Source organism: Vipera berus (genome assembly GCF_964194415.1).
Source record: "Vipera berus genome assembly, chromosome: 15".
Classification (NCBI taxonomy): domain Eukaryota; kingdom Metazoa; phylum Chordata; class Lepidosauria; order Squamata; family Viperidae; genus Vipera; species Vipera berus.
Window position 1 is genome coordinate 9691334 of NC_138218.1, and position 15047 is coordinate 9706380.

The 15047-nt window shown below is 48.6% G+C and overlaps 3 protein-coding genes across 3 annotated transcripts; 2 read left to right on the plus strand and 1 right to left on the minus strand.

Moving 5' to 3' along the window:
* Positions 1-130: 130 nt before the first annotated feature.
* Positions 131-729, plus strand: RNF183 (ring finger protein 183; the record flags this gene model as incomplete). Its single annotated transcript, XM_081340069.1, has 1 exon — positions 131-729. One exon carries the CDS (start codon positions 131-133, stop codon positions 716-718), a length of 588 nt encoding a protein of 195 aa, XP_081196195.1. The 3' UTR covers positions 719-729.
* Positions 730-3568: 2839 nt separating this feature from the next.
* Positions 3569-12488, minus strand: PRPF4 (pre-mRNA splicing tri-snRNP complex factor PRPF4). The gene is made up of 14 exons (XM_081340032.1): positions 12418-12488; positions 10873-11050; positions 10486-10672; positions 10309-10396; positions 9711-9790; positions 9340-9433; positions 8754-8848; positions 8432-8490; positions 8208-8331; positions 7523-7612; positions 6740-6862; positions 6014-6121; positions 5076-5194; positions 3569-4222 (listed from the first exon to the last, which is right to left on the minus strand). The coding sequence occupies exons 1-14, from the start codon at positions 12439-12441 to the stop codon at positions 4029-4031; spliced, it is 1563 nt and encodes a 520-aa protein (XP_081196158.1). The 5' UTR covers positions 12442-12488; the 3' UTR covers positions 3569-4028.
* Positions 12489-12606: 118 nt separating this feature from the next.
* Positions 12607-14300, plus strand: CDC26 (cell division cycle 26). Its single transcript, XM_081340080.1, has 2 exons — positions 12607-12736; positions 13585-14300. Exons 1-2 carry the CDS (start codon positions 12656-12658, stop codon positions 13759-13761), a joined length of 258 nt encoding a protein of 85 aa, XP_081196206.1. The 5' UTR covers positions 12607-12655; the 3' UTR covers positions 13762-14300.
* The last annotated feature ends 747 nt before the right edge of the window (positions 14301-15047 follow it).

Here is a 15047-nt window from a genome sequence, read left to right on the forward strand (position 1 = left end):
CTAATCCAGTCTGGGAAGATTGCTGTGAATCGGGCGTGAGCAATAAAAAGTCCATAATTGAACTCTTCACATGCGGAGCGGTTCTATGGCGCTGGAGACAGCCCCTTCTGACTTTTCAAGCAAAACAGCCATGGCCAAAAATTTAGACCAGGAGCCAAGCTTGGTCTCTGAATGCGCAGTCTGCTGGAACGCTTACGATAACGTTTTCCGGACCCCCAAACTCCTACGATGCGGCCATTCCTTTTGCATTGAGTGCCTGGCGCACCTCAGCCTGATCTCCACCACCCGGAGCCAGCTGCCTTGCCCTCTCTGCCGCTGCCTGACCATGTTGCCGGCTAACCAACAGGTGACGGAGCTGCCCACCGACCTCACCATCTTGCACAAGTTGGGCCTGGAGCCCAACCACATCATCCTGGAAGGACGGCAACTATGTCTGAAGGAGCAGCGGAAGACCAGGTACTTCCTCCGGCAACCCAGGGTCTACACCCTAGACCTGGGCGTGGACCTCGAACTCAGCACCCAGCCTTACCCTGAGAGCCCCCAGCCGGCGACCGTTGCCAGCACCCCCACCGTTCCCCGGCGTTCCCTTCTCCGAGAGTGCATCCGGAACCCGCACCTTCGGATCTTCACGTACTTGATGGTCATTATCTTAAGCGTGACTTTGCTACTCGTCTTCTCTGTCTTCTGGACGAAAAACTTTTTCCCTGGTTTGGGATGAGGGAGAAGCAGAGCTTGAAACTTGCTTTTGGTTTCATGGGGGGGGGAGGGAGGGAGGGGGGGTTCCCCCGCAGGGCCTGGGAACAGAGGAAGCTGGAAAGTATTTTGGGAAGGTGGATCAAATCTTTTCCTAAAATGCTCAGCTTCTGAATTTGGGGATCAAGGAGGTGAGGAATATGACCGCTGTGACGGTTTTTTGCCTAGGTCCAACGCCTTCGTCGTGGCCGAGAACAGACTACAGAATGTGTGAATGGTGCAGTTCCTAGCATACACCGTCCAATCCAGAGTTTGCCACTACCCTATCTTACCCAGGTTGAAAAAAACAACAACCCAATAATAAAACAAAAACCAACAGATTTAAGATCAAGAAGAGGCAAGGAGACAACTTGCCTCCTGAAGCTGTAGGTGCTCCAACTTTAGAGGTTTTCAAGAAGAGATTGTCTGAACTGGTATTGGCTTTCCTGCTTGAGCAGGGGGGTTAGACTAGAAGACCTCCAAGGTCCCTTCCAACTCTTTATTATTCTGCTAACAATGCTTAACGGAAGGTCAAGTTCAATTTGCCTTTGTACTTAAGATGCTGCGTTTGTAAATGCAAAAGGGTGTATGTGTCCATGCGTGAGAAAGAGAGAGAGAAATCAGAGAATCAATCATATTAAAGAAACATTTGTGGTTCCCCCCCTCCTCCTTCATCTGCTGGGCTGGTTCGTATCATTTATTTATTAAATGCCGCTCTTTCCGGCTCTCCAAACATTATGAAGTTCACCAGGTCCTGCGTACCTAGCAGATGCGTTCATCCATCTTTGTAAAATTGTTTTGAGCAGAGTTAAGAGGTTTTTTTTTGGGGGGGGGGGGCAGGTTTATATTTCGCAATATAGCCTGTTCTGGAAACCTGGCCTGTTTGATGTGGGCTAATTCAGCCACCAGGTCAATGCTGCCACTGAGTTCAAACCGATGGGGTGAAATTAAGTTTATTGGGGAGGGTGAGTGTGGCAGGAAGGAATCCACCTTTGGCTCCTAACAGCGAGTTTCTCCTCAAAGTTATTTTTTTCTGAACCGAGACAGGGTAAAGGATCTGCCTGGAAATTATTCCATTAGGAGATCTTAACGTAGCCTAAATCCACTAAGTTCCTGCCTATGAGTGCATAAAGGAAGCGACGAGCAGGGAGTAGTCACATAAAGCACTCAAAATTCATCTGAAGCCCTTTGATGCTTGGTTTCCTGGTTATTCGAGCTTGCCGGCCTGGACTGAGGGATTGGGGTATTAAATTTCATAATTTAATTTATTTTGTTGGGGCTAAATTTAATTTAATTTAACTTTTGTATGTTATATTTTAATAGCCCTGTACACCGCCCTGAGTCCCTCGGGAGAAGGGTGGTATATAAATCTAATTAATTAATTAAAAAAACTTGGGGAAAAAAAAGTCGATTGCCTAGGGCGAAGAGGTAGGCAGGGTTGCAAAAAGAGGCTGAATTCAGACAAAAGGATGGTTGGCTTCATCTGTCCTTTTGTTATTTTCTGCAACAGCAAGAGGAAAGTGCTGGAAGAAAATCTCTTTATTTTTCTTTTTTTAAAACAACAACAACAAAAGAGTGTTTAAAACAACACTGGTGTTTTCAAGGTCCCGTCTGGTGGGCCAAGGGATATTTGCTTCCAGGGTATATTTGTTACCGGGCGTAACCCAACACTTCCATTTGTATTTACGTTTGTGTATTTTTGGCTGCTGGTTGAAATTGTTGGCCGTGGCTCTGCGTAAACATCGACATTTGTTATATTTGCTACCAAGAATAACAGAACGTTTGCAGTGGGGTGGCAGAGGGACAGTCTAATTCAGCAGAAAAGCCACCGTGGGGGAGGGAAACTCCTGCGCTGGTAAAATGCATCAGAAACCAATGTTGAGGTCCACGTTTTGTTTGAGCAGTAAAAAGAGTTTCAGGCCGCTGGTTTAATTGCCAGGCTGTGGGCCCTTCAGAGGGTGGGTGTGTTACTTAGAGGAGGCTGGACTAAGCCTAGGAAACGCCAGCTGCCGACCTGCCTACATCAGGCCCTAAGCAATGGCAACAATAAATAGTCGTATGTGGGACGCGGTGGCTCAGTGGGTTAGGACGCTGAGCTTGTCAATCAGAAGGTCGGCAGTTTGGCGGGTCGAATCCCGAGTGCCGCGTAGCAGAGTGAGCGCCTGTTACTCGTCCCAGCTTCTGCCAACCTAGCAGTTCGAAAGCACGTAAAAAATGCAAGTAGAAAAATAGGGACCACTCCGGTGGGAAGGGAACAGCGTTCCGTGCGCCTTTGGCGTCTAGTCATGCCGGCCACATGACCATGGAGACGTCCTCAGACAAGCGCTGGCTCTTCGGCTTTGAAACGGAGATGAGCACCGGCCCCTAGAGTCGGAAACGACTAACACGCGTGTGCGGGGAAACCTTTACCTTTTACAGACCCAGGCTAAGCAAAGGCTGTGGTTTGGGATACAAAGTCTGTCTGGCAAATCAGGGACTAAAACAGCCTCAAGAAATGGTGAAAAGAGGAGTGGGCCAAATCCCCCTTCTTGGTTTGGATGTTGAGAGAGTGATTTGCCCCCAGCCCTGACCTCACGAAGGGAGAAAGGAGGGCGAAGGGGTAGAAGCGCAGTGGGAAGCAGGTGATGGAAGTGCAAAAAAAGGGAAGGAAAGAGAAAGAGAGAAGAGGAGGGGAAGGCTAGGGAAGGGAAGGGAAGAAAGAAAGGAGAAAGGAGAGGAGAGGGACAGAAGGAAGGAACTGCCGGTCCTTATGGTCATTAAACAAGTGGCTGTAAGTTGAGGACTACCAGAACACGTCATCGGGCACTAAGGTAACAAGACAAACTGCAAACGAGGGAACTTTGAAACAGAAGCAGCCATTTTGCTTTAATACACTTGTTTTTTTAAAAAAATATATCTCTGCCCGACAGAGAAAAGGACCTTATTCCCAAACAAACAGAGGTCCAAAGATCCTCTATTTGAGGGGAACTCCCAGAAGTGTGTGTGTGTGTGTGTGTGTCCAGGGATCAGCAAAAGCAGGGGAGACAACCTTTACCACCCCAAGCTGAAATGTGTGGGTCCCCCCTGCCCCCCAATGGCGAGAATCTGGAGCCCACCGGACAGGGAAGGAGTATAAAAAAAAATAGATTCTCAAACGGGTGTTTCCTTGAACGCCACTAGCACATCAGGAGGAGGAGGAGGAAGAGGATGGTCTGCGGGCTCCGCACGCCACTTGTGATCGGATTTCCCTGACCTAAAACAACCCAGGTCACCCCGGGGACGACGTGAGAAGGGCCGCGCTGGCGGAAGTACCCGGCTTATTCTGCCATCCACAGCTTGAAGGTCCGGTCGTAGGAGCAGGTGGCAATCAGTTGCCCGTCCAAGGAAATGTCCAGACCCATGACTTTGCCCTCGTGTCCGGCCAAGGTCTTCAAGGGGTTCCAGCCCGGGTGGGTCCACACCTTGGCTGTGTTGTCGTAGGCCCCGGTCAGCAAGAAGTTGCCGTGATTCGCTGGAAAGAAGGAAGGAAGGAAGCACAAAGAAAAGTGATCCGGAAAGGGGTTTGGGAGAGCAACTGATCTTGGGAAAGCACGGGGTAGGTGCTGTTGCAAGCAGCGAAAAACAAGAATGGGGAAGGGGAGAGAATGAGGGTGAGGGAGGGAGAACTTAATGGAGGGAAGGTTGTTCTTAATTTTTTTTAAAAAAAAATTGTATCCCATCTTTTATTATTTTTATAAATCTCCAGCTGGTGAACGTATTCACGCCTTCCTCCCATTTTCCCCACAACAACCCGGTGAGGTGGGTTGGACCGAGAGAGGGGGACAGGCTCAAAGTTGGGTTTCATGCCTAAGACTGGACTAGAACTCAGCGTCTCCTGCTGATAGGCGCAAAGTCACGCACCCAGTTTTCACGCTTAAGGCGGACGAGAATTCTCTTGTCACCCAGCTGGCTTTCATGGCCAAGGTGAGACCGGAACTCACGGCCTCCTGGCGATTGGTCCAAAGTCACCCAGCTGGCTTTTATGTCTGAGGCAGGACTGGGGACATTTCTAGTCTGAAATGTTAAGCACGGCATGGAAGTGGGTATCTAGAAGGGATCTGCCCTTCTGCTGGGAGGTGGTTGTTGTTTTTTTCCCCCCAACTTGAAGCTTAGCCTACATTTCCCAGCGGTTTAACCAAGTTTGACGTCAGGCTGCTTAGTTTTCCTTCAGATCAGGCAAAATTAGCCGTGCCGGGCCTCTAGGAACAAACTAGGTCTTCGTCCCATCCGCCGGGCCCTCAGCCGTTCCAAAAAGTTGGATGCTTTTGAGTTTCAGAGTCCAGATTTTAGACTCCTGTTGCAGGACTGTTACTGGGGAGACTTACGTTCATATTTCACTCCGGTGATCAGATTCTGATGGGCCGGGATGGTGTAAATGCACCTCCTCTGGCGAAGGTCCCAAACTTTGCAGGTGTTGTCTCCACTGCCAGTAGCGATGTGGTACCTACGGGCGGGGGAGGAGGAGAAAGGGTGAAACTGGGCCTTAACACTTAGTAGCAACAGCCCACAGACTTATATACCACTTCATGGTGCTTTGCAGCCCTCTCTAAGCGGTTTACCGAGTCAGTCTTTTGCCCCCCAACAATCTGGGTCCTCATTTTACCGACCTCGGAAAGACAGAAAGCTGAGTTGACCTTGAGCCGGTCAGGATCGAACTCCTGGCAGTGGGCAGTGAGTTAGCCTGCAGTACCACATTCTAACCACTGCGCCACCATGGCTCTTCAAGCAGGCGGAGAGGAAGGATAAATTTATTTATTTATTAGACTTCCACGCCGACCCTCTCGACTCTGGGCAGCTTACAAACATTAAAAGCCGGCAAACAATAAATAATAATTTAGGATTAAACGATGCGGAAGGAGGAAGCCAGATGCACACCGGGAGAGGTGTGTGTGGGGGTCTTCTCTTAACCTGAGAGCCACCTCCAGAATGATGCACCTGCTGGCAGGGTCCCAGGGTCTTCAGACCCTTACAAAGGCCAAAGGGGTGGGATCGGATCTCGCTTGGAGGGGCACACTATTCCAAAGGGCAGGAGCCATGGCGGAAAAGGCCCTTCTCTGGACCCCCACCAGCTACGAATCCTTGACCAGCAGGAGCCGCAGTGTGCCTTTTCGTCCAGTGCTGGTGGGACGGGCCCATCTGCCTGGGCTGAGTCGGTTCTTCAGATGGCCAGGACCGGTGCTATGATGGGCTTCACAGGGGATGGCCAACCCCTTGAGTTGCTCAACGTAGGAACATGTAATCCACGCCAAGATGTGGCTCTTACCCGTTAGGGGAGAAGCTGACCCCGTAGATCTCTTTCAGATGTCCTTCCAGGAACATGATGCAACGGCCGGTGCGCAGGTCCCAGACGCGGCCAAATGCATCGAGGCCACTGGAACAAAGCCAAAACACGTCCGATAAATACAGGGAGTGCTCGACTTAACAACCATTCGTTCGAAGTTACAACGGCACTGGGAAAAGTGACTTATGACTCGCTTTTTTCACACTTTATGAGCGTCGTGGCATCCCCGTGGACCCGTGATAAAAATTTGGGCGCTGGGCAACAGGCGTGTATTTATGACAGTGGCATATGTGTGTGTGTGTGTGTGTGTGAGAGAGAGAGAGAGAGAGAGAGAGAGAGAGAGAGAGAGAGAGAGAAAGAGAGAGATCTGAGAGAGAGAGAGAGAAAGAGAGAGATCTGATCGCCGTTTGCGACCTTCCCAGCCAGCTTTCCACGAGTCAATGGGGGGAAGCCACATTTGCTGAACGACGGCAGGGATTTGCGTCACCGCCATGGCCAAAAAGGTGATAAAATTAGACGTGTCTCGCTTACCAGCCACCCTGCTTAGCAAGATCACTTCTGGTCTCCATTACTGTCATAAGTCAAGGACTACCCGTGGGGACCGTTCCGACGGAAGGCTGGCCTTTAGGAAGCCGCTCCGCTTGGCCTGGGAAGGTCAGAGTAGCCCATTCGGCCAACTGATGCCTTGGCACAGAGGTGGAAGCTTACCCGGTGCCAGCTAGGGAGCCATCAACGTGGAAGGCGATATCGTAGACCCCTTTGCTGTGCCCCTCCTGGTGGAGGATCTCCTCCTGGGCTTCCAGGTCCCACAAACGCCAGGAGTGGTCGTAGCTACGCAGGAGAAGTAAGAAAGATTAACTCAGCAGATCTCGGAGAGGTCCAGCAACTATTTCCCCCCATGGTATATAAGTCTGTCTGTATGTCTATCTATCTATCGCTGTGTCTATCTCTCTATATCTCTCTATCATCTCTCTCTCTCTCTCTCTAGCTGTATGTCTATAGCTATCTCTCTATAGCTGTCTATCGCTGTGTCTATCTAGCTGTCTATCTATATCTATATCTATCTATCATTTATCTATCTATCTATCTATCTATCTATCCATTTAGATCTGAGCCATGGGGGCGGAGATTAGAATGCAGCATTGCAGGCTAACACTCCCCACAGCCAGGAGTTTGATCCTGACTGGCTCAAGACTGTCTCGGTCTTCCATCCTTCTGAGATGGGCAAAATAAGGATCCAAGTTGTTGGGGAGAAATAGGCTGGCTCTGTAAAGTGCTTAGAGAAGGCTGTAAAGCACTATGAAGCGGTATATAAGTGCTAAGTCCTCTAGCACTATTTAAGGAAGAATTATAGATACCAGCTTTCCTCAACTGGATGCCCTGGGACCACCAACCCCAGTATCCTCGGCCAGCTAGGGAGTGCCTGGACAATTTCAATCCTCCCCTCACCCCGGTCATTTAGCAGAGGTAGAGAGACAGAGACCTTCTTACCATGTGGTGCCCAAAAATCTGCCAGAGGGATGCCAAGTGACCCGGGCCACTCTGACCGTATGACCTTCTATGTCAGCCACTGGTTCATCGCTGAAAGAAACCAAGATTGTCCCATGAAAACTAAAATGACGCCATGAAGGTGCAGAAGAAAACAGGGAAGAGGAGGGCTGTGTCACATGCTCCAGGTCTATCATAAAGGTGGTTTTTACTATTTTCTTGCAGACATTTCATAACCCAAGTAGGTAACAGCATCAGTGAGTGTGGGGAGGAGGAGGAGTGTGGGGTCCCTGGTGCTCTCTGAGCTGGGTTGTTTTCTTGCAGACATTTCATCACCCAACTAAGTAACATCATCAGTGCTAGAAGGGAGAGGAGTTTGAGCAGAGGAGGAGGAGGAGGAGGAGGAGGAGGAGGAAGAGGAGGACTGCAGGGTCCTTGGTGGTCTCTGAGCTGGGTGGTTTTCTTGCAGACATTTCATTACCCAACCAGGTAACATCATCAGTGCTAGAAGGAAGTAGTGTCGGAGGAGGAGAAGGGGGGGAAAAGCAATTAAACTTTATTTACCACCAAAGCTGAACCGTGAGCTGCCCATTTGCTGAGATGGGTGGCCAAAGAAATCAAATCAAATCAAATAAAAAAAATGCTGAGGCTTTATTGGAAAGAGCAAAGGAGAAAATTCTGCACAAACCTTTCTAGACTCCAGAGCTTGACAGAGCCATCGGCTGCGCAGGACGCCAGATTGACATCCTTCTTGTCCAATGAGATGGTTGCTTTGGGATGGAAGACGATGGCGCCGACGTTGGTATTATGCCCTTAGGAGAGGTGAAAAAGCTGCCAGTTCAAATCATGATGCCCCAAGGTTTGTTTGCCCGGTCTGAACCAGGCTCTGAGGAGAGGGGATAGATGCCGTACCTCTCAAAGTGAGGACAAGCTTGCAATCTGGCACTGACCATATCTTGCACAGGCCGCTCCTGGGGGCAGAAGGAAAGGAGACCACAAGGAAAAGACTAGGACCCTTTACTGCTGTAAATTATTCATGCTCTCTCTCTCTATATATATACAGTATATAAAATGTACAGTAAAAATGCAGATGATCTTAAATTAACGGGTTATATCACTTGCAGGTTTAGGTCAATGCTATAAACGTCAGGTTTTAAACTGGGTGCCCCCTTCAACCATTCTTTGACCCTCCCCTGCCTGAGGTGACCCCCAAAAGACAACAAACCCTTCTTACCAACAGGCTGTGGCCAAGAATTTGGAGTTGGAACTGAAGTGACAAAAGGAAATCGGACGGTCATCCCCAATTTGGCTGCAGAAGTTATTCAGAGACTGGAAACGAAAGCGTACCGAAAGAATTAAGCTGCCGATTCTTTCAAAAGAATTATTAATGTATATTGCTAGTCCGTGCATATGATATGCCGTATGCTAAATAATAAATAATAATCTTTTCAAAGGATTTAAGAGGCACGCGCGAGAGGGTGGAAAAAGAGAACCCAGAAGAGTAGGAAAAACAAAACATTCACTCCTAAATGCTTCACGCTACATCCTCAAAACTATTTACTGGAGGACTTGGAAGGCATAAAGTTTTACTTTTATACAAGTGGTCCTTGACTTACGACCACAACAGAACCCAACGTTTCTGATGCTAAGTGAGACATTTGCGATGTTGGGTTTTGCTCAATAGGGCGAGTAAATGTCTCTTTTTCCCAGCCCAAAAAAAGGGCCACTGATGAAATATGCAACATTTAGACGCAAAGCAGACCTAGCCAAGCAAAGCTTCTGTCTTTTTGTGGGGAGGGGACTCGTTTCAAGCTACCCACCCTCAGAGATTTGTGAAGCTCTTGCTTCTGGGATGTCCGTGTGGCTTCGGGCACTTCCTTAAACAAACGGGCTTCGTCCAGTCGCTTCACTGCTCTGCGCAAGAAAGAAAAGAGAAATGTGTTACATGTAAAAGAGAATAGTTGTAGTTCAGGGTTGAACTTACTATGGGAACCTTTGTGCTCTCTGAGCTGTGTGTGGGGAGGAGGAGGACGACGAGGAGGAGGAGGAGGAGGAGGACAACGACTGTGGGGTCCTTGTTGCTCTCTGAGTTGAATTGTTTTCTTGCAGACGTTTCATGACCTAGCTAGGTAACACCATCAGTGCTAGAAGGGAGTGAAATCTGCCCTCTCCCTTTCACTCGTAGTCTTACCGTGGAAGAGAGTAGTTTGCAATCCAGAGTCTAGCTATCTTCAAGGTGGTTGGCCCCTCGTGGTACCACGTCTGCTGATACTAAGAAAGACAAGTTGCAAAAGAAGTGAGAGACACATTACCGACACTTTTTGCAGAAGTGGAGTGATGCGCAATATGTTTTCCAGAGAGGATTCTTATGTAATTCCACCCCCAGGGGGAAAATCATGAGACGCTCATTTCCACGGTCGACTTTGATTAGGCCTCTAACTCAAGCGATCGCTGCTGATTTATGCACAGATCAAAACTCTCGGTCCCTTCGGATTCAAAGCGACCGTTCTTTTATATTTAATTTAATAATTTAATTTATTAGATTTATATACCGCCCTTTCCCGAAGGACTCAGGGCGGTTTACAGGGCGTGTAAAATCAAACCAATACAAAATACAAACGTTAAAAGACAATTAAAAAGATTAAATTGTCCCTGAAAATAAAAACCCCAGTTAAAAATTCTCAGCCTGGCATAACGGAAGGGCAGCACAAGTGGAGACAAAGAACACAAAAAGGGATTTAAACGTTCAGCCCCAAGTGAGAATAAGAGCAGCCGTGTAACATATTCACCTCCTCTTTGGACTTCTTAGATTTTTCATCATCCTTCTTGTTTTTTTTCAAGGCATCCGGACCAACCACCGAGAGAATGTTACGCAGCCTGACAAGAAGGAAATGCTGAATGTGTAAAAGGCTCTTGATTTACGGAAAAAATAGGAGGGTCAGTTCAATTTAAATATCAACCCTCACCTCTCCCTCCTTTCGGCTGGCCCTTCTCCAAACAGCGTTATGGGTTCTCCCAGTGCTCGTAAGCAGGCCTTGACCTCGGAGTCGTCCGTGGAAACGTTGATTTGCCTCGCCCGTTTCCGGCGCTCAAATTCGGCCAGGACTTCGGCTTGACGCTCGCTGATGTGGTCTTCCAGGTCAAAAACTTCCCCTAACCCATAGGAGAAATTCAGTATAGGTCAGGTTCTGCCAGACGTGGTTTGCATCAGTTCGCTTTAGTTATTTGTATGGTCAACATCAGACTTTTGCATATACTCAGCTGTATGTTTCCCATAATAAACCCAAAGGAGAGAGGAAAAACAAGCAAAACGCAAACTTTGTTGCTTTCCTGGGCACTGGGCATCTTCTTACCGGTGGAGATGTTGATATTGCCCGCCTCAATGGCTGCTTTGACGGCTTCTTTGCCCATCATCCCCGACTCGCCCTTCAGGATCCGTTCGCGCTCTTTCTCCTCCAGGCTCCCATAGAAAATGGGGCCCTTCTTAGCAGGAGGGCCATCTCCATCATCGGAAGCCTTGGTTTTTGTCCCCTGCAAAGAAAACCCAGGTGTTCACGTCCATCCTCTGCCAAAAGGGTATGATGGGAGTTGTAGTCCAACATTCCAGCATACTGATGGCAGACTCCACATTTTCCCCTCCTTTGCTCTCTGCTCTCCACCCATCCAACTTTTTAGTCTTTATTATTATAGTTATTATTTATTCTTTTTAGTATTTATTCTTGTCCGAGGACGTCTCCGTGGTCATGTGGCCGGCATGACTAGACGCCAAGGGCGCACGGAACGCTGTTACCTTCCCACCGGAGTGGTCCCTATTTTTCTACTTGCATTTTTTCTGTGCTTTCGAACTGCTAGGTTGGCAGAAGCTGGGACGAGTAACAGGCGCTCACTCTGTTACGCGGCACTCGGGATTCGACCCGCCAAACTGCCGACCTTCTGATCGACAGGCTCAGCGTCCTAACCCACCGCGTCCCATATAGATAGATAGATAGATAGATAGATAGATAGATACACACACACACACACACACATATATATATATATATATTTTCTGAGGTCCTATCTATATCTATATCTATATCTATATATCTATCTATATCTATATCTATATCTATATATTATTTTATTACATTTATATACTGCCCTTTCCCGAAGGACTCAGGGCGGTTTACAGGGTGATTAAAAAACCAAAATACAAAAGTTGTAAACAAATTTTAAAAAAATTATATGTGTCCCTGCCTAAATAAAACCCCAGTTAAAATAAGATTAATCCTCAGCCTGGGCCCGAGAGCTCAAAGAGCCAGGTCTTCAGGCCCCGGCGGAATGACCGAAGGTCGGGGGCAGTCCTCAGCTCCACTGGCAGCTGGTTCCAAAGGGCAGGCGCACCCACTGAGAAGGCCCTATCCCTGGGTGTTACCCGCCGGCAATCTCTTACCGGTGGCACCCTGAGAAGACCCTCCCTGTGGGAGCGCACAGGACACATACGCACACACACACAAACGTATATGTATATATACGTATATGTATATATGTGTGTTTGTATGTATATGCATTTATTTTTATAGTCTTCGGAGAAGGGCGGGATATGAATGGAATTAAAATAAAATAATAAAATTATTATTAATACATTCTTAGCAGCCTCCTGCTTGTCATGATCCACGAAGCGGGATAAGAGAAGGGGGGGTTGTATTACCCCGCCATTGGAAACACGCCTTTATCCAGCCTGGGCCCGAATGGCCCTGGCTGTGGTCAATGGGCATTGTAGTCCAACCTTTGAAAGGTACCGGCTGGAGCGAAGGGGAGACTATTTGTGTTTATTATTATTATTATCATCATCATATATTCCAAGCGCGAAGCCGAACAGACGCCGCCCAGCCCAGCCGCCCCCGCCTTTGACCCACCGTGGAGACGCGAGACGAAGCCATAACGCGCCCCTGTCAGCCGCTCCGGCCGGATGGGAAGCTTCCCGCGAGCGCTTCCGGGGCGACGACCTTTCGCTCCGCCTCTCTCTCTTCCAGCCGGCCAATGGGCTCCAGGCGACACCGGCCCTCTGTGACTCGCTTCCGGCAGGCGGGGAGGGGGGGGCTGCAGAGGGAGCGTGGCGCATGCGCACTCGGGAAGAACCGCTGGACCCGGAGGATGCTGAGGAGGAAGCCGACCCGGCTGGAGCTGAAGCTGGACGACATCGAGGAGTTCGAGGGGGTCCGCAAGGAGCTGGAGGTGTGTGTTTGTGTCTTTGTCTTTGTGTGTGTGTGTGTGTGTGTGTGTGTGTGTGTGTGTGTGTGTGTGTGTGTCTGTCTTTGTGTGTCTGTGTCTGTGTCTTTGTGTGTCTGTCTTTGTGTGTCTGTGTCTGTGTGTGTGTGTCTTTGTGTGTCTGTGTCTGTGTGTCTTTGTGTGTGTGTGTGTGTCTCTCTGTGTGTGTGTGTGTGTGTGTGCCCTCTGGGGAGTCCCCATTGAAAACGGAGCCCGGGAGCACTCTGCCCATGCTCAGAGGCACTCTCTCTTTTTATATATATAAAAAAAGTCACGTGGCCGGCATGACTAATGCCAAAGGCGCACGGAACGCTGTTACCTTCCCACCGTGGTGGTCCCTATTTTTCTACTTGCATTTTTACGTGCTTTCGAACTGCTAGGTTGGCAGAAGCTGGGACGAGTAACAGGCGCTCACTCTGCTACGCGGCACTGGGGATTCGACCCGCCAAACTGCCGACCTTCTGATCGACAAGCTCAGTGTCCTAACCCACTGAGCCACCGCGTCCCTACAACTTTAAATAATAGCCCATCCTTATGTATTTACGGTTTTATTTTTGAATAAGCCATGCAGGAACCGAAATGAATCCCATTTTGTCCTGTGTGCTGAAGCAGTAGTGGGATAGAAAGAATTCCTTTTTTGTAAAGCTAATAATGTAGCCTGTGGCCAGGATGACTGGGCCTGTTCTGATCCTATAAATATATATTTCTGATTCCCCCCCCCCTTTTCTGGGCTGTTTCCAAAGCATTTGATTAACATATGACATAAAGAGCTGCAGTTGAGTTTCCTGAACTATCAGCACCTTGTTTTTTTGCAGATGCAGAAAAAGCAACGGGAAGAGGTCGACATGGTGGGAACCAACGATGGCGAAGGGGCCCTGGCCTTGAACCCCGATCACAAGAACTGGGAGCAGGTGATCCACGATCGGATCGGCTACAAGCCTCAGCCGAAACCTAGCAACCGTTCGTCACTCTTTGGAAACTTTGAATTCTAGAATGCCGGGTTGGTGCTGCCGCCGCCTTCAAGTGAAGGATGTTTACGAGGGATTGTGAGACGCTGATTTACAATGAGGACAGATGGAGCCGTAAGGATTCTATCCTTCTGGAAGATAAGAGACTTTTCTGTTCTCTTAAAGAACGAGCTTGGGTGCTTCTCCTCCCCCCCCCTTTCAGATACCTTGCTGCCCTGGGTATCTTTACCAACCTCCCGTTTGCAACCAGAGGCCTTAAAATCTTTCAACAGTAATACTGGCAGAACTGCTGTAGCATAGCCTCCGTGTGCAAATATTCCCAACGTCGCTATTGGGGAAATGTTGCATGCTGTAGCCCTCCTCAATACGAGAAAAGGGTTCGTTTCTGCAACACCGCCTGCGTGGGGAAGTGAGTGGGGGGAGGGCAGACCTTCCTCCACCTCCCTCCAATCATTTTAACAAAGATGGAACTCACAGGCTGTTGAAGTTACCTTATTTTCCTCCCTACACATTTTTTACCCCTTGTAACAGTGAAGATATTAAATTTTGACTTATGGTTGAGATAACAGTATTATGTGTGGGGCTGTGTATGTGCCAAGCTGTTGCTTCGGTTTGAAAAGGGATACAGGTGTGAGAGGGGTATTGTTGGGGGGGGGGGGAGGAAAAAGTCGAAAACTAGCTGATGGGTTGAATCTCTTTATTCTACTGAACCACGTAGGGTAGACATGTAAACATATCCCACGTCCATCATTTTTTGATTAAGACACAGACTATACTTGAGCAGAAGTTACGACAGCGTAAATCATTAGTATTCACGTAACGGTAGCTGATGCATTCACTTGCCATCAGCTATGGGTTTAAAATAAAAGACATCCTACACAGTACATTACACAGCCCGATAAAGCAATACGGCGAAGGCACTTTTTCCCCGCCCCCCCCCCCCATGGATATACTACGAAAGGAGAGGGAGACTAGAACATCGCTATGGAGAAACAATAGTGTGGGTCATGGCCAGCTGTAAACGAGACAAGATTTTCCGTCAACAAACATAAGGAAAAAATGCCTGCAGGTGACTTGGAATTTTTGCTTTCCCACTGTCCCATTAACGTGCGCAGAAAATACCCAGTTGCTAATGCTGGCACTCTGACATGGTTCATATAATACTAGCCAAGGAGCCACTCCCTTCTCTGGGTTTACACAGGATGTATGGAAGCAAGAAGACGGACAGGAAATGCTAAGTTATAGAGGAAGTTAGCCATGGTTGAAGCCCCACGAAATTAGCCAAAGATGTCACGGGACCCCAACTCGAC